Genomic DNA, 18,583 nt, shown 5'->3' on the forward strand with positions numbered 1-18,583 from the left:
GGATTCCCTCCCCCGCCCCTTCCTCTGCCCCTCCCCCACTCACACGGTATCTGTCTCAAATAAATTAAAAAAAAAAAAAAGTTACCATTTATTGTGTATGTATTATGTGCCAGTCACTAATCACGTATATGATCTTGTTCATTTCTCCCATCTTATAAGTACATACTATTGTCCCCATTTTATAGATGAGGAAACTGAGGTTTGGAGAAATGGAGACCATTCAGGCCCTCTGAGGACTAGAGCTAAGATTTGAACTGTACCTGTCTGACTCTAAAACCTAGGTTTCTAATCCCCCAGTGGAGTTGTTATATTACCTTTTTCTAGAGCAGTGTTGTCTGGAGTTGCCTTGGGAGGCTTTGTGGATATTTGGGGATTAAATTGCACTAGGAGTCAAGGAAATGGCAGAGAGCGGTCAGGCCTTCCAGGTAGAGAGACTGAGCAGGAGGAGTCCTGAGGCAGGAATATTGGGTCGTGTTCCCGGAAGACTGATTCGGTGAGGCCAGCAGACAGAATGTCTCATAGGGAGTTAAATTGGCACCAGAATATATATGAATATATATATATGAAGGGCCACACATGCCAGGCCATTTGGTCACCTGTGAGAAACCCTAAAGCTTTCGAACCCAAGAAGTAACTAACCAATGTAGCGCTGTAGACGACCCACAAAATTGTAAGAAGAAAAAAGAAATGGAGGGAAACCCAGTGGATTAAAAGACTGAAAGACCCTAAGTACAGTACAGGAACCTCATTTGCATTCTGATTTCAAGGAACAGACCGGTTAAAAATTATGAAATTTGAGACACTTGAGGATTTTTGTATGAAATCTGAGACACCTGCTTCTTTTAAGATTGGAATTAAGGAATTCTTGTTCAAGCTTTTTCGGATGATATGGTGGTTACATACAGGTTTGGAAATGTTTAGCCTTTAATAGCACATATGAAATCTTGAGGGATGAACTAAAAACGCCGTTTTCTACAAGGGCTGGGCGTAGGGTGTACTCAGATGGGGATTGGATGAAATGAGATTAGCCATGAGCAGAAGCTGGTGATGAGTGTTCATTACGTGCTCTGTCTGCATTGGGAAATGTTAAAAATTCATCACAATAACAACAAAAAATTTAAAAAATAATAATAAAGCAGTATTATGGAAGCTTGATCTGCCTGGTGACTTCAGGGTAAGAGTGAATTATTGGTACAGACTGTCATCTTAATGGAAATAATGAATTAGGAGGAAAAAACCTCCAGTGGGACAGTGCATTCAGCCCAGATTTTCTGTACCAAACATCGAAATAGCCCAGAGTTGCTTTCTGGTGGTTAACAGAATATTGTCCCCCCCCCCCCCCCCCCCCCCCCCATGATACTCTTCCAATGAAGTGACAAATGAGTTTTGTATATTGTGAAGTAATTTCAGTGACTATAGATTGTAGCACCTTGACCTTATCTTATATGAGGATGACAGTGTTATAACTTAATATTCCATTAATCAGGAAAAAATTATTCCTGTGATTTCTATTGTTTCTTCCTGTTTCTGAGGAGTGCCTGAGATGCTGAGAAATCTAAAGAATGACATAATAAGAGACTAAATCAACATATACTTTTTTCTTTCTAATAGGACTCCCTGCATTCCTTAATGGCAACGCTAAGCTGCTCTAATCCTTTCTTTGTTCGCTGTATCAAGCCAAACACGCAGAAGGTAAGATTTACAGCAGCGCTAGACTGAGGCTGTGTCTTTAAGGACCCCGCCTCCCGGGCACTGTCTGTAAAGCCCTTTCATCATAGAGGGTTGGGAGCATATATGACATTATTATAACCTAACATTAAATAGAAAAATTCCCTTTGTCTCCTGGGCCTACTTCTCTGCTTCTGAATGATGCCATTAAGCTTTAGAGAAATCTAGTTTAAAAGGAAACCTTGTGAAACCTTCACAATTTTTTTTTTTTTTTTTTTTTTTTTTTTTAAGGATTTGGTTTGAAATTCTTGGGCAGCTGTCTCTTATGGAAGAGATGGTTGGTGTATGTTTTGTGGTTGGTTTAGTTTTTCATTTTGCTTTCTTGTTAAGCATGATGAAGGGTCTGTATTCTAAGTAGCGGTGCTGACTTTTTTAAGGACTCTGACCAGGTAGTCATGCCTAATTTGATAATTCCTGATAGAGCGTCATCGTGTGTTTTCATGGGTAGGCTGTGTGAATTTAGTGTTTTAATGCCATAGCCTGATCAGAAACAATGTGAGTGTTACAGGAAGCTGTCTGAACAAAGAAAATTTAGTATTCAATGTATGTCATTGCTGAATCCAAGACTAAATGGGAAACTAGCCGTAAAATGTTGAAAAATAGAAATTGTCTTGCTTTGGGAAACATCAGCTCTTCGTAATCTCCCCGAAGAGAGGAAAACCCTCCACAAGACAGTAATGTCAGCAGCCCCTCTTGTTAAAAAACTAAATGCTGTTCTCATAAGGCGTAAGAGAAGGAATCTGACCTGAAACTGTTTCTCTTGAGACTTAGGTTATATTCTAGTAACTTTGCTGATACTAGATCTTATTTTTTACCTTGTTTCCCAGTTGCCCTTGACTTACTATTAGTGGTTCCTCATTTATAGTTTAAAGATGTTCATGGGGCCCCTGGGTGGCTCAGCCGGTTGAGTGTCCGACTTCGGCTCAGGTCACGATCTCGCGGTCCGTGAGTTCGAGCCCCGCCTCGGGCTCTGGGCTGATGGCTCAGAGCCTGGAGCCTGTTTCCGATTCTGTGTCTCCCTCTCTCTCTGCCCCTCCCCCGTTCATGCTCTGTCTCTCTCTGTCTCAAAAATAAATAAACATTAAAAAAATTAAAAAAAAAAAAGATGTTCATAAGAACCACGATACTGAACTCTCTGTCTTCTAGGAAGGTAAAAATGGATGCTGCCTGTAAGGACGAGTAACCTGTTAAGTTTGCTATCTCACTATGAGCCCATGATGGTGAGAATTTGGTATTTGTGTGGCATAAAGCAGCCGACGGAGACTGGTCTTACATGGAAGATCTGTGCCTCTGTTCTGGTGGTTTAAAAAAACAGCTCACCTTTCCATGTCTCGAATTTATATTAAAATGTTTTAGATTATCACAGAAAATGGCAGCATAAACAATATGTAGTTTTTGGCCATAACGTCGGAAATTACTAGTTAAAACCTAGCAAGATACCATGCCAGCTGTTTTCTATTTCTCTTTAATTTTTTTTAACGTTTATTTATAATTGAGAGACAGAGCATGAGCATGGGAGGGGCAGAGAGAGGGGGAGACACAGAATCGGAAGCAGGTTCCAGGCTCTGAGCTGTCAGCCCAGAGCCCGACGCGGGGCTCGAACTCACGGACCGCGAGATCGTGACCTGAGCAGAAGTCGGACGCTTAACTGCCTGAGTCACCCAGGTGCCCCTGTATTTCACTTTAGAACCTCAATAGGCAGTTTTTACGATATATATGGACTTCGTGATTTGGGTCTATACGTACTCCCAGGAGCTGTGTAACCTCTCTTACTTTTCCTCTTTACACAACAGGGATAATAATACCGTATTTCATCGCTCAAAGAGGCTGTTTGTTCCCAATTTAAGGACTTGGGTACTAGGGGTGCGTTTTACAACTTCTGGCGAGCAATAGTTTAATTGGGAGCGCTGTGCCTTTCTCAGGGGTATGTGTAACATAATCATGCAGGTTTGTAGGCGTCGGTGTCTTAGATTCAGTAAAATGGGGGCCTGCCATATGTCAGCACTGTTATAAGGAGAGAAATTTGAATTTGAAAAACATAGTCCCGCATGTATTTGTTTCCTTTCTTGGGTGACATGGAGTTTTTCCTTGAAATTGTAATAGCTTTTGAAATTAGACCTGCTTGAACAGTCTTCAGCAGGCAGAATATTGAAGAGACTACCTTTTACTGATGTTTATTTTTTTCTTGCTGGGATGTGACTGTCCCTAATTGCTTTGGTTTTTGCATTTAAAGAAATGAGCCAAGCCCACCTCATGTTTCATAAGTACTTCTCACAGTCTTCCCATCACCTGTTCTGTGGCAGAAACTAATTAATACTCACCAAGAGTTGGACCGTAGGAGACTTTGGAAAAACATCTCAGTACCATTTCAGATGCACCCAGAAAGCGAAGGCACAGACACGTGAACCTTCTGGTCTGAGGCCCAAGACGTAGGTGTGATTTTAAGTGCGAAGATGCTAATTAGAATCTGGAAATCATTAATTATGGCTTGCTTAGCATTCATTTGGTTCCACTGAAAATATCTGAGTGCTCCTGTTGATGATGTTATATGACATGTATGTAAACAACCCTCATTTGGAGTTTATTGTGAGCTTTCTTTTGTCCTAAGATCAGTGCTTCTAGAAATCTCGTGGGGAAAATCTTGCCAGCCTTTGCCCCATAGAAGAGGAGTGTATATTTCTGGCATGAAGGGATGAGACCGTGTCTCTTACTTCATACCCTTTTCTGGTCATTTGCTCCTTACGGGACCTTGAGAGGATGTATTTGAACTTACGTATATGGAAGTATTTTGTGCCTCATTCAGGAACATGGGTCATAGGTTTGGGCAGATTCTAGAGGGTTCATTTTTGACAACTCTATGACCAGAGGGATAAAGGCAGTGGCCTTCAAGTCTGTGACCTAAAGAAATGTGGCCTCAGAAAAAGTGAAGGAGTTGCCTTGTGCTTTTGGGAGCATATCCAAGGTTACCATGGTGGCCTTGTGAATGTGAGTACACGCTCAGTGGGCCCCAAGCTTGCAGGGCAGGCTGCCTCCCCTCCTTGGCAAATGCGTGAAGCTCAGAGTGGGTCCTTGGGCCTAAAGCATTGGGAAATCCTTTGCTGGAAATATTACAGGGTTTTTGTTACTTGGCACTTTTGTGTTTTGCTTTGAAGGCCAAGTGCAAATGGGGAGAATTGGACTGAAATGCTAGGACATTATGTCAGTTCAGCTGTAATAATTGTGGACTTTTTGTCACGCGCAACATGAAGCTGATCTTAGGCGTTGTATAAAAGACATTTCACTCGCGTTGAGGAATCCTGGGGCTGAGTCACAAGGTGAGGTTGAAAAAGCCTACCTCTTAGACGATGGAGTATTACTCAGCCGTAAACAAAGAATGAAATCCTGCCATTGGCTAACGACATGGATGGAGCTGGAGTCTGAGGCTAAGCAAAATACGCCTGAGAAAGACAAACACCATGTGATTTCACTCCTATGTGGAATTTAAGAAACAAAGGAGCAAAGAGAAGAAGACAGGAGAGCCAAGAAGCTCTTGCCTGTAGAGAACCAACTGTTGGTTACCAGAGGGGAGGTGGGTGGGGGATGGGTGAAATAGGTGATGGGGATTAAGGAGCGCGCTCATGGTTATGAGCACTGGGTGTAGTATGGAAGTGTTGAATTGGACACCTGAAACGGACAGAACGCTGTGTGTTAACTATACTGGAAGTAAAATTTAAAAGAAAATTGCAAAGTAAGCCCCCCTCCCCATAGGGGGTAGTGAGCAGTCAGTTCTCTGGCTTACACATAGCACTGAAGGATGTAATCTTCTCCTTGACTTAGAATTGTGGCGTTTCCAAGGGGCAGAGTTCTCCATGAGACAGTTTTTAGTTGGCAATGTAGCCTGTTAGCTTTTGTCTATTGTGGCTTGTGAGGCAGTGGTAGTTTCTGGCTCAAAGGGTCCAAACCAACAGCAGATTTCCGTAACAAAGGAAACCTGCCTTGCTTCATCAGAATTTCTCCCCAAGGGTGTCCCAAGGCCTGTGATCTCTCCCCTCTCTCCCCGCCTGGTATTTTAGCAAATAAGTTCTAGTCAGAAAAGTCTGTCATTAACATTCCTCAGAAAAACCCTGAGGAGGTGCAGGACAGAATTAAAGAAGGGAACGGACTGATAAATATCAGGAAAACCTTCGGGGGTGTGAGCACTGGCTGTCTGCAGTTCCCAGGCTCCCATGGGAGGAAAGCGAGGCAACTTCCTGCAGACGATGTGGGCTGTCACTTGTCAGGAACATGGCTGGCCGGCCGTCCTCACCATTCCTTCTGCAGTTGTGAGCTGAGGAGCCCTCGCCTTCCAAGGTGGGGAAGCCTTCGGTTCCTTGCAGCATCTTCTTCAAGCTTTTAACCCAACGTAGCGGCGTCCTGAAAGATTCTGTCAGAGTCTCCTCCAAAAAGGCAGGACTTGGGTCACCTGAATCTCGCCAAGGCCGGTGGCTGGTGGAGGAAGGCTTCTAGCCAAGCTGGCTGCTTGGAGGGAGGTTTTCCTAAGGGAAGAGGGGAAGAGTGAGGAGAGGGGCGTCCATGCCAAGGGAAGGCTGGAGACCAGGCCCCAGGGAAGGGAAACCATGGGGTCTGTGAGGGAGGACTGCAGTCATATTTGCTGGACTTTGGAATATCTGGTGGGAGTACAGAGCGGGAGGCACAGGGTTAGCCTGACCATGGTGGCTTGTCTGGAAGCACTGTCTGTGTACCCTGAGACACATGGACGTATCAGCCTTCTCACACAATCGTCTTTCAAAGACTGGAGAGGATGCCGTGCTTTGCACTTCAATGAATCCCGATGACCTGTGTCCCTCTCATTCATGGTGCCACCATTGATACCAGACTAGATTCCCCAGTTGGACGACACTGGAGACAGGCTGGGACCGCACAGGAAGTGAGAACAGGAAGTGTGCAGGCGTTACGAGAACCTAACCCTCTGCTTCCAGAGGCATAATGATTCGATGAATGAATTAATGAATTCGGCACCTGTAGTCCTGGGGGGTTGTATTTGTGTCATCCAGATGCTGCCTGCCATTTGCTTTCTTGTGGGTTTTTTGTTTTTGTTCTTTTTTTTTTTTCCCGTTTTTTTGGGTTTTTTTTTTTTTTTCAACGTTTTTATTTCTTTTTGGGACAGAGAGAGACAGAGCATGAACGGGGGAGGGGCAGAGAGAGAGGGAGACACAGAATCGGAAACAGGCTCCAGGCTCCGAGCCATCAGCCCAGAGCCTGACGCGGGGCTCGAACTCACGGAGTGTGAGATCGCGACCTGGCTGAAGTCGGACGCCTAACCGACTGCGCCACGCAGGCGCCCCTTGGGTTTTAAGTAAGCTCTACACCCAATGTGGGCTTAAATTCCTGGCCCTGAGATCAAGAGTTACCCGCTCTACCCACTGAGCCAGCCCTCGCCCCCTTTTATTTTTTAAACAAAGACCAAACATTTCTTTAAAAATGCTGATAATGTGGCATATTTCCTACCTTGAATTTTTGTCCTGTTCTTCCTGTATCTCCTGTATCTCATTTTGTTCATCTTCTGTCTCATCAGCCTTACTGAAGTTTACGGAAGCAACTTTTTTTTTTCGTCTTTGATCTCTCTACCCTAATCTTATTTTTCTGAATAAAGTGTTCCATGCGTACAGAGGATCTTAACCAAGTACAGCTTCATAGGACCTGCCTTGCCCGCCTTTGCGTCCTGCTGCATAGCTCAGTGTTGTGGCCACAGGATGTGCTCAGTAAGTCAGCACAGAATCGAATTGCTAATCCAAGTACATTGTACACCCACTCGCGGTACACGAGGGCTTAACTTTGCCAAAGATCTAGACCTAACTTGCCACTTAAGAAAAAAAATTAGGGGCTCCTGGGTGGCTCGGTTAATTGGGCATCTGACTTTGGCTCAGGTCATGATCTCACGGTCCGTGAGTTTGAGTCCCGCGTTGGGCTCGCTGCTGTCGTGCAGAGCCTGCTTGGAATCTTCTGTCTCCCTCTCTTCTGTCCCACGCTCTTGTCACTGAGCGGTCCCCTGGCCTTGGGTTTGCTTCCTCCTCCCTGAGGCGTGTCTGGGGACAGTGCCCGTGTACGGAAGCAGCCGTAGGTATTAAATGAGCCAAGGGGGACACGAAACAGCTGCATTGGACCGTGAGAAAGATTGCACACCCGCGCTATAGGTTGGGGCTAGAGACCGTGCTCAGCATTTTACAGCTCACTCCATCCTCGTGAATGCAAACCCCAATTTATGCTGGACCACGGGGAAAGCTTCCTAAGGCTGTTGCCAGACCTTTTCCTTTTAAGTCCTTGATGTTGTTATGGGATGAACGTTTCTTTCAGTTGTTTTAAAAACTTTTTTAAATGTTTTTATTTTGGAGAGAGAGAGAGAGAAAGCACGAGTGGGGAGGGGCAGAGAGAGAGGGAGACACAGAATCCGAAGCAGGCTCCAGGCTGTGAGCCGTCAGCACAGAGCCCGACTTGGGGCTCGAACTCACGAACCGTGAGACCATGACCTGGGCTGAAATCAGACGCTTAACTGACTCAGCCACCCAGGTGCCCCTTATTTCGGGTGTTTTAAAATTGACTTTATTTTTTCTTTTTAAGTAATCTCTATACCCAATATGGGGCTTGAACTCATGACCTTGAGATCAAGAGTGAGATGTTCTACTAACTGAGCCAGCCAGGTGTCCCTAAAGGTGACTTTAATTTACAGAAAACTTGAGCATATAGCATGGGGTTTCCATGTCATTCTCCATGCCCCTCAACACACACACACACACACACACACACACACACACACACACACACAATTTCCCCTCTTATTAACATGGTACACGAGTGTGGCACGTTTATGATAATTCCTGAACCAGTATTCTAAAGCCCAAAGCTCACATCTCAGGTTAGCTGTGTTGTAAGGCTCTCTGAGCTTTGACATACGCACACTGTCATCCAGTGTCAAAATGCCAAATGTTCCCAATCTACTCACAGTACAATGAACATCTTTCTCAAGTAATATTTTATAAGAACGGGATTGTTTCCAGTGGGACAAAACTTGAGGCCCTGAGAATGTGGTTTCTCTTGCACAGGATAAAATGTGAGTGACACGGTTTTCTGCAGAAGAAACAAACAAACAAAAAAACTACATGAGAAAGTAGGGAGCGCAAAAGCATCTGGAGCCCCAGGGAGCTAAGGACATTTTAGAACTACCTGGATTGTCAGCCCCTTTGACTCCTCTCTCCGTTCAGTTAGGCTTGCAGCCTGTAGGGGTGGTTCTGTTTCTTCCACGTACTTACTGGAAAATGCCCACTTAGCCCTGAGTGCCCTTCCATAATTCTTCCTGTCTTTCTGACTGCCACTCATGTTGTCTGCTCTCCCGTAACTGGAGTGCCCACTGCCAGCGTCTTTAACTTTTGAGAACGTCACATACGGACGACTTCTAAAAAGACAGCTTTTACCTTTTCAGGAAATTTTGGTGAAGGAAGCCTTCAAGCCACCATTCTTCTCCCCCAAACAAAACAATCCCATTAAACCCCTCCGTGGTCACTCGAATCCTGTTTACCATGTTGTCATGGCAACTATTCAGTCCCGCTCTGCAAAGGCGAGGATAAATAGCCATAAATGAAGCCCCGCTCAAGTGAAGAGAGTTGTTCTCTGGGCGGACCTTGCAAGGTCACAACTAAATTGCGTGATTTTGTCCCGTGGCTTTTGATTTTTATTTTTCCTTTTTTAGTCCTGGGCCATCTTTTAAGATCTCGGCGGCCTTCACATGTCTTTACACATTTCTTGGTGCAATGGGGGGCAGGGGGGGGCGGGTTAGTTAGCTCCTGCAGTTAGAAGTATCGTCAGCAATTGCAAATCCCCGCCAGCCTGGACTTCCTTTCAGTAGAATCGGGAATGAATTAAGCAGGCAGAGCCCAAGACACCACATAAAAGCCTGGGAACACCAGCGAGCCGAAGAAAGCCCGTTTTTGTGTCCGTTGCCTCAGATGCCTGTAGTCCGGACTGCTAAAGATGCCGCCATTTACAGGGGACAAAAGCTGAACGGGCACAAGGAACCCAAGGTAGGAGCTCTTCTCTTACTTGAGCTGCTTCAAAGTTTCACGTGCCTTGGAACGATGATGGTAGCGGGAAATTCTGTGGAGACATTCTTTAAACCGGGGAGAGATGGGTTTTCCGTCTCCCTGAGCACCAGACCTGTTTAATTTCTCAACAGGTGGGTAAGTACTGATCTTGATGGCATTTCCAAGTTTGAACTGCTAACGCTTTGTAAGAATGAAGGACATGATCGCGTAAGGCGTGGATAATGGGATAAGCTTTTGAGAGGCGGTTCACCTTTTACAGGAAAAACCATTTTTTAATGTGAGGTTGGGAGGGGAGATTGCTCGCGGTGGTTTCTTTTGTTTGAATTTGTTATCTCGAGGCGTGTCCGTTTAAAAGTTTACACGTTAGGGGCTTGCAGCTTCTCCTTGTGCTTGGTGTGAACCTTTTAAGGAAATCTGCCCAAGCGGAATTTTTGGTTTTTAAATTGCGTTATAAATTGGTTTGTACACAGATGTGGAAATGGAGAAGTTATGGGAGTCCTTTGGTCATCCATTGACTATCATGTGCTGATTTCACACAAGCAGACCCATGCCAGAAGTTTGCAATCTGCCCAGAGAAACCAGATCAGGCACTTTTGGCCGAGATTCTCTTAGTCCCCAAGTAGGTGTCCCCAAAGAAAGAACATAATAAAGAGCGTCTGAAATGCTAATCTCTGCCTCCACGGTCACTTGAATGTGTTCTGTGGATTTCCATTCATTTGCTAAAAGTGCCCTTTAAGGGAGCAGGTTTTAAATGTGAAGGTGGTCTTTCATATTAAATCGAGCTACATTTAAAAGAAAGGAATAATAATGTGGCTGACTGCTGCTTAGCTAAATCTACTCTCATGGAAATAAATTTCCAGCGCTAGGTGAAAACCTAATGTTAGAATGTGTTTTACCATCTGGTTTAACAGTCTTACAAGTAATTAATCTGACATAAAATGAAATGCCATCGGAAGAGTGTTAGTCACCAGTGGGAAATTACCACTTATCTCTGCCTCTCTCGTACTGACTTTCCTTACCCGTATTTCCGTGCTGGTTAAGTATGTAGATCCCCAGCTTCAGAATCCCATTGCTTGGCCCCAGGGCTAGAGTGACACCATACACGTCACTCTGCTGAGCACTGTTTCGCTCACTCGCTGTCCCTGATGAGTGCCCCAGCTTGTTAAAGAATACTTTTTGGGAAGACTGATTACAGACACCAGCCCATCTGCACTGCGAGCTTCCTACCTGGGAAGTGACAGCTGCCACGATGGGGTAAACATTTTTTCCCCCGCCCCCCGCCCCCCTCCTGCCCACCGTATCAGATGGTTATAGCCCTCAGCCCTCCCACTGTGCATCTTTACTTTGGCTCTTCTTCCTGAACTTCTGGAAATAGCGACCAATCAGAATAGCAGCCCCACTCCAGCATTTGAACAAATCCCAGACCCTCCTGTCCCTTTTATGCAGACTGTGGGGCGGTGGGTTTGTTTGTTTGTTTGTGGGGTTTTTTGGTCGTCTAACTTAAATGGCCTTGCATTGGCATTTTCACCAGCCCCCTTCGTGTGTGTGTGTGTGTGTGTGTGTGTGTGTGTGTGTGTGTGAGAGTGTGAGTGATTGCTGTTAGAGACTTTGTTCTAAAACTCCCCACTGCCGCCCAGCAACTTTAGGAAGAGCCGGTTCCCCTCGATGACCTTGGAGCAAAGGGCCCAGGTTTGAGCCCAGACCTGAGGGTAGAACTGGGGGATGAATTGCGGCCTGGTGCTCGGGCTCAGAGTCAGCCTCCCTGCATCTTCTCACAGCCTTAGAGGAGGCCCTCTGCACCTCCATACTTTGTTCAGCATTTTGCTGTGTTGCCCTTTGACCCTGGGGTGTTCTTGTCCTTCCTCAGGCTGGCTCTTTCCCTGATACACAGAAATACTACAATAAATAGTAATAATAATACAAACACCACCACAGGGGGTTGCCTTCAACCCTCCTCAGTATGAAGGCACTACTTTGATTCTAAACTATTTGGAAAACGTGCAAAATACAAATTCAAATGGTTTAACTTTAATGTAAATTATAGTCTACTCTTCATTTTGTAATTGACTTTTTATTAGCTTACTGTATCTTAAAACATTCCCGTGCCTTTTTTTCCCCCATGACTACAGAATTCTGTCGGGGGCTGTGCTTTCAAATAGATTCTATTACTGGATTATTTCCTCGTCGTCAACAGTGTTTCTGCATTATTCATGTGTATGAACACCGGTGCACGCTCAAGATTGTTTTTTAAAGGTAAAATTTGTCAGTGTATTTGCTAAATCATGGCATGCACTGTCGTGACTTTGACGTATATGTACACAGGGCCAAATTGTTCTTCATTTAAGGCCAGCCAACAACGAACAGGAAAAATATTTTGCAACGTGTTTCACAGGGGATTTGTAGCCTTAAAAAAGAGCCCTTAGAAATCGGTAAGGAAATCCAATGTTCTGATAGAAAAGTGAGTGAAACACATGAATGCGAAATTCGCAAAAGGTGATACGCCAATGGAAAATGGCCTGCGACTTCAATAGTGTGATCAAAGAAATAGGGAGATTATTTTGCCAGTGTGTAGACTGAATGAGTTTCTTGGTTTCGTGTTGCTTTTTCACAACACGTCCGGAGGTGGTAGGGGCAGGGACGACCATTAACGCACCCGGGGAGTTCCCACTGTGGCAGCCTTCCCCAAGACCAGTCTCATCCTGTGTTCTGGATAGCGTTTCCTTGCCTCTTCCGGGACAGCCTTCCATCCGTTTTTCCCTCTTGTGCTGTCAAACGTTCCTTTGCTCAGGGTTCCTTCTCCTTGGTCACACTCTCTTTATATCCAAAGTCTCTAAATAGTCTGAAACATTTAATATAGAAATCTATACTGAAGGGGGTGGGGAGGTGGGAGTGTATGGGGAATGCTCCCCTGGGCAGCGCTCACCGCTGTTTGCAAAGAGAGGCCATGCCCGTTTACTTATTTCTAACGCTCTGCTCTCTAAACTGCCCCGGCCTCCCTGGTGCCGGAAGCTTCCAGGTTGGGTTCTCGCTGCCCCGCCCTCCCAATCCCCTCCCCGCGCGCCCCCCAGGCCCCCAGGCCTGTGACCTCGCCAGCCACCCCGCCTTCCTGGCACCTGTCTGACTGGGCCTCTCCCCTCCCCCTTTCTCTTGACTGGTTCCCGAGCTGTAGGCCTGGCCCCACACTCTGCCCTCCTCCTCACCTGCCCGCTCCTGCAGAAAGGCTCCCTTCTCTCCTCCGGCCCGCAGCTAGGTGAGTCCCTCAGCACCGTGTTTTCCCAGCCCGGGGCCCTCCTCCTCAGGCTTTGGCCCCGTAGCCTCATTTTGTAACTGACTTCTTTTCTAGTTTCCTAAAGTTGGCTAGTTCTGGGCTGCCCTATCGCCTGCAGCACACTTCAGGTTAGAATGCGTTCATAATTAAATTTCCCCGTCTTTACCTTCCCCCTCCTTGTTTAATCGGGTGTTTCTGATTTCTCAGGTTATAGTAGGAGGTCTCCACCGCGGTGCCGTTGACACGTCGGACGGGGCGATCCTTTGCCTTGGGGCCCTGTCCTGGGCAGTGTAGAATAAATGGCAGCAACCCTGCTTTCTTCTACCCAGTAGATGCCAGCGACAGCCCTGTTGTCCCCAGGCATCTGCAAATCTCCCCCCAGGAGGCAAAATCGCCCTGGTGGGCGGCCACTGGGTTATGGTATCCATGCAGATGATTTCTTGGTGTTTATCCTGTTTTTCCTTTGCTCGCGGTTAAAAAAATGGCATCTGTGTACAATTGAACTTGCATTGCACCAGTTGTCAGGGCTTTGAACCTCGTGTTTTGCTGTTGGCTGTGTGGTGAAAACAGAGAATTTCATATCGCTCAACATTTTTCCAGAGGTATCGATGGAGTCATTTGCTAACATGTATTGTTTCCTAGTACGTAATCTACTAGGACGCGTGAAGTGGGGGTGGGGTGGGGTGCCCTTAATATCGGTGCGCCTGGCAGGATTACGTAATTGCTCTGTGCTACCCACTTTCTCAGATGAATGGGTGGCCTAGTTTCAGCCGCTCTGAAAGGCTAAAACGGCTCATTAAAGGGTGCCAGATGCCCCATTTGTCAACGTTGCACTGAAAAAGGAATACTGTTTAGCTTTGGAGTTACGCTGGGCTATACTCCGCTTGCCTTTATGAAATGCAAGACCAGTGTCCTTGTGAAAAATATTGCCGCGTTCCCGCCTCAATCCCCTCCACGTTTACAACGGTGAAAATGTCGCTACCAAACGAATGGTTCAGAAACGGTCAGGTAAAGCTTTTTTAAAAGTCCCTTCAGAGACACGAGAAAATGAAGTAGGAATATGCATCATAAGGTTGGGTGAGATTTCTGCCTTTGAGCCCGCAGGGAAAGCACAAGGGTTCGGGGATGAACTCTTGGGTACCTGGATATTGTTTCCACTGGGACAGTTTCATTAGGGATATTACAGTACATAAGTAGAACACTAAAGCAAATTTTGTGGAGTCAAATGCCACAAGATGATGAGGGCCAAATGTAAGGCGTCTTTAATATGTTCATTGTGGCTTGAGAAATTGCAGAAAGAAAATCAGCCTGGCTTCTTTTCATGTCCTTCTCTATCTTCTCTCTATTTTGGGGGGGGTTCGTTTGTTTTAGTATTGACTCTGACACATTGGCCCTATATGTTTGATTCACTGATGTCACTGCATCAATCAATTCCATTGAAACTCTGACAGTTCGACTTATATCAGACCTCACTTGCAGGTCCCATGCAAATTACTCCCAGGGGCTGTTACTCCCAGGTCCCATGCAAATTAGGGAAAGGAGGTCCTTCGCCGAGGTGCAAGGGCAGTTTGGACCTGATAATGGCGTCATTTGGATTTGGATTTGGATTCCCAGGATTCGAACACACCTGCTGGCACTCAGGGCCAGGCGTCAAAGGTGAAAAAGATACAAAACACCGCAAAGCTCCTTGTAAGTGACCATCTCTTAGACCGGTCATTGTCTGGAGCCCTGCTGCATCGGCAGATTTTGGGAGCTCCTGCTCTCTGGAGCTGTGCTGGAGGCATTTCCTGGTTTACACACACTTGGGGCTCGGCCAGTGTCCACAGAGTTAAAGCCTTTCCCTTCTCATGCTCGATTAGAAAAAATTAGCTACAATACAATAGCTGCTTGTTCTCCATTACTCACCTTGCCTGCTCCCAGCACATCCACGCTCCTTGTTACAACATGTTGACGTTTTTAAATGATTGAGAAGGTGGTTTGGAACTATGGGAAGCGCCTTTAGCAACCGACCTGGATGCCCAGGCTTTTCTGTTCTCCGTTCTGGTCATTTTGGTTACCGTGCCTAACACGCCTCTGGCAGGTGCGGTGGGAGTTGTAAAAACCGCCAAGGGGGGGCCCTGGTGTATGGGCATAAAGGAATGGACGCTCTTCAGTTGAATATTAACTATGTTGAGGACCGGGTGCCAAAATGGAGGAAGGAGCAAAGCCATGAACGGATCATGTCTGAATCCTTTCTGTTTCTGCTCATAATCACAGACTGGCCTCAGATGCCGAAACACCGACGTGGGGAAATGCAGAGACTGACCCCGGAGCATTTGTTGAGCGCTCCCCAGAGTATGATAGATCATCATCGTGGCTGTAATCCCAGCAGTTTTCTTGCCTAAATCACAGAACTTAAACTCTAATTCAACACCTATCCTGCCCAGCTCAGTGACTGTGGCAGTCTACTAACCTGGAACTGTTTCTCTATGTATTCTGGGGCTAATGTCATAAGACTTTCATCACTCTCAGAGAACAAGTTGATTTTGTTGCTGCTTGCTAGTGAATCAGGCAGTGTGTCCTGTAGACAATAAATCGGTGACCGGATGATAAAACGGGTTACTGAAACATTTTTGGATTAAAATAATTTATGAAGATGTGGGGCACCTGGGTGGCTTAGTTGGTTAAGCTTCTGACTTTGGCTTGGGTCATGGTCTCAGTTTGTGAGTTTGAGCCCCACATTGGGTTCTCTTCTGTCAGTATGAAGTGACTTCCGGTCCTCTGTCTCCCCCTCTCTCTGCCCCTCCCTTGCACATATTCATTCTCTCTCCCTCTCTCAAAATAAATAAATAAACTTAAAAAAAATTATGAAGATGTATCAGGAGGCCACATATCGTGGTAGACTGAGCGAGGTTTTCTAGGAAATGCTGTCCTACCACATGTCCCTGGTCTGTCTTTTAGGTTGTCTGTGTTCTTCTTGATGGAGTAAGGACAGAAGTCTACCCCTTTTAGGGTGGTGGTTACAAGGATTGACTGATCATATCTGTAAAACTCCCAGCTCACAATGGCACACAAATGGCCACGGATGGTCTCTCCTGGCTAGTACATAATAATAATTCTGTTTGTCATGGAAAGAGGTAACGAACGTCTCTTGGGAGAGACCATCGATGGTAATTGTGTGGCTGTCCCAGCAAATAGAGATGTTCATTTCCTCTCATGACCTGTCCTTTGTATTTATTTTTATTGTTTATTTATTTATTTTGAAAGAGAGAGAGACAAAGCATGATCAGGGGAGGGGCAGAGAGAGGAGGGGGAGAGAGAACCCCAAGCAGGCTCCACACTGTCAGCACAGAGCCTGACGCGGGGCTCAATCTCACGAGCTGTGAGATCATGACCCGAGCTGAAATCAAGAGTTGGACACTTAACCGCCCGAGCCACCCAGGCTCCCTGACCTGTCTGTCCGTCGTGCCTCTTCACCACTTACTGAAGTTGGCACCGCACCCTCAGATAGAATTTATAAAGGACGTACATTCGTTTTAAAGCAAATGTAGAAAAAGATACACTTGTGGGAAAAGAACACTGAAAACTGTTCTTTAAATCCAGAACTGGGGAATGCTGTTCAAGTAAATGGGATCGCTAAAGGAAGTGGGTGGATGTGTTCTTCTGAGAGAGGTGAAGAGGAAAGAGCATTTTGTTGTCATACATGTTTTCCTGTGCGTCGGATTTAGGAACGTGTTTGTTCTCTGTATATATCCCTTTTATTTCTTTACCATTTTGCTTAGTGGACTAGTGTTCAACTTAAAACCCTCTTTCATATGGATTCTCAGGCATCAGTGCCTTAAAGCAAAGTGCCAGGCTACGTACGAGCTAGTGCAGCCCATCACACATTAGGCTCTTTCCCCATTTGGGGGACCGTGGGGGAGGAGCATCAAATTTAAGCATCTTGAGCCAAACAGTTCAGAAGCCTGGCCCTCGGTCTGGCTGCTGCAGTGTTTGGGACTCTGTCGGGGCCCCGGGGATGGGAATAACCTGGCCTTGGAGCATTGCCTGACCTCTTGTTTCCTAGCAACTCTCAACTGCTCAGTGGAATATTTTGTGGCGCTCCTAATTTATACTTAACAGATATTGGCTGTGTTTAAGGCTGGCTAATTTCCCATTATGACTTGCAAACAGCCACTTTAATACATGAATAAGCAAGAGAAAGGACTCCTAGGAAGCTGTGCTCACCAGCACCCCCTTGCCACCAAGCCTTCATTTTCCTTCTAGAACATAAGTAGAATTTACGAAGGGCTTGCAAGTCCGTGACCGTTTCTCTCAGGACAGGCTGCGCTGAACCGTTTTCAAGTAAAATTCTGTTACATTTTTTTCTGATACCCCAGCCAGGGTTCATGGATGTTTATAAGTCCGCTACATCCATTACCGAAGAGTAACTCCTTCCTGCGCTGTATTGTTTTAAGCAAACGTAGAGCGGTTGCTTCATCTCTGCTTCTTCCTGGGTAAATGAGGTGATGGGGTGATTCTCACACCGCTTCCAGCTCTCAGCTAACATGAATCTAATGAAATCCTGCTCTTTCTAATAATTGACATCTCCAGTTTGGTGCGCATATTTTTCTGAGCTGCCATTTCTATTTCCATACTTTTAAAAAAAAAATTTTTTTAACATTCATTTTTGAGAGACAGTGAGTGGGGGAGGGGCAGAGAGAGAGAGACAGACAGACAGACAGACACAGAACTTGAAGCAGGATCCAGGCTCTGAGCTGTCAGCAGAGAGCCCGATGCGGGGCTCGAACTCCTGGACCGCAAGATCATGACCTGAGCCGAAGTCGGACGCCCAACTGACTGAGCCATGAGCCACCCAGGCGCCCCATTTCCGTACTTCTTATAACTGTTCAAACTCTTCATTCCTAATTTGGTTTTGTAGCAGTGGTCTCTCAGAACCAGTTTTCTCCTCTTGTGTCCGAACTTAAAAAATAAAAATTTCTTTTAAACTTAAGTATGGCGAATGATCTTCATCTTCCAGTGGCTCAGAAGTTGTGGGTTTTCTTTTTTTTTTTTTTTTTTTTGTCTCTGAAGTTCAATTACCTTAAAGCAAGCAACCACACAGTATATTGTCCTGATAATTATCTGTGCACTAATTCGTGCTCCCATCGTGGTGTATCTTAGTACCTATTGAAATAGCATTATAAAAATAATAGCTCTGGCCAAGCCTTACAGATGCCAGTTTGACAGATTTTCCAGGCTGTGGACACAGAAGGATGTAGGGCCACTGGCACCTGTTCCCCTTGTTTTCTTCCCCATCCCCTGCTTTTTGTTTTCGAACTCAGCATCCTTATAGCAGTGGCAGAACCTTGGTGATTGTGTGAGTGACTCAGTACGTTCCACGGCTATTCTAGTATTTTAGTGACTGATCGGCGCCTCCTTGCCAACGTCTACAAAGAGAGACAGCTGCCCTCCTAATTTGTATTTCTCGCCATGATTTTTCAGAGCGAGCGTGAATAAAGGGGCCTATGACCTATTCAATATGGTGGACGGA

At 45.7% G+C, this 18,583-nt stretch overlaps 1 protein-coding gene across 3 annotated transcripts in view; it reads left to right on the forward strand.

The window, feature by feature from the left end:
* Positions 1-18,583, forward strand: part of MYO10 (myosin X) — a 229,235-nt gene that overhangs the window by 149,747 nt on the left and 60,905 nt on the right. For all 3 annotated transcript variants that reach the window (XM_043600872.1, XM_043600881.1, XM_043600890.1), the window contains exon 19: positions 1,612-1,692. In XM_043600872.1, the coding sequence (XP_043456807.1) occupies positions 1,612-1,692 (81 nt within the window). The remainder of the gene's footprint in view (positions 1-1,611; positions 1,693-18,583) is intronic.

This window comes from Prionailurus bengalensis, chromosome A1, assembly GCF_016509475.1.
Source record: "Prionailurus bengalensis isolate Pbe53 chromosome A1, Fcat_Pben_1.1_paternal_pri, whole genome shotgun sequence".
NCBI classification, from domain to species: Eukaryota; Metazoa; Chordata; class Mammalia; order Carnivora; family Felidae; genus Prionailurus; species Prionailurus bengalensis.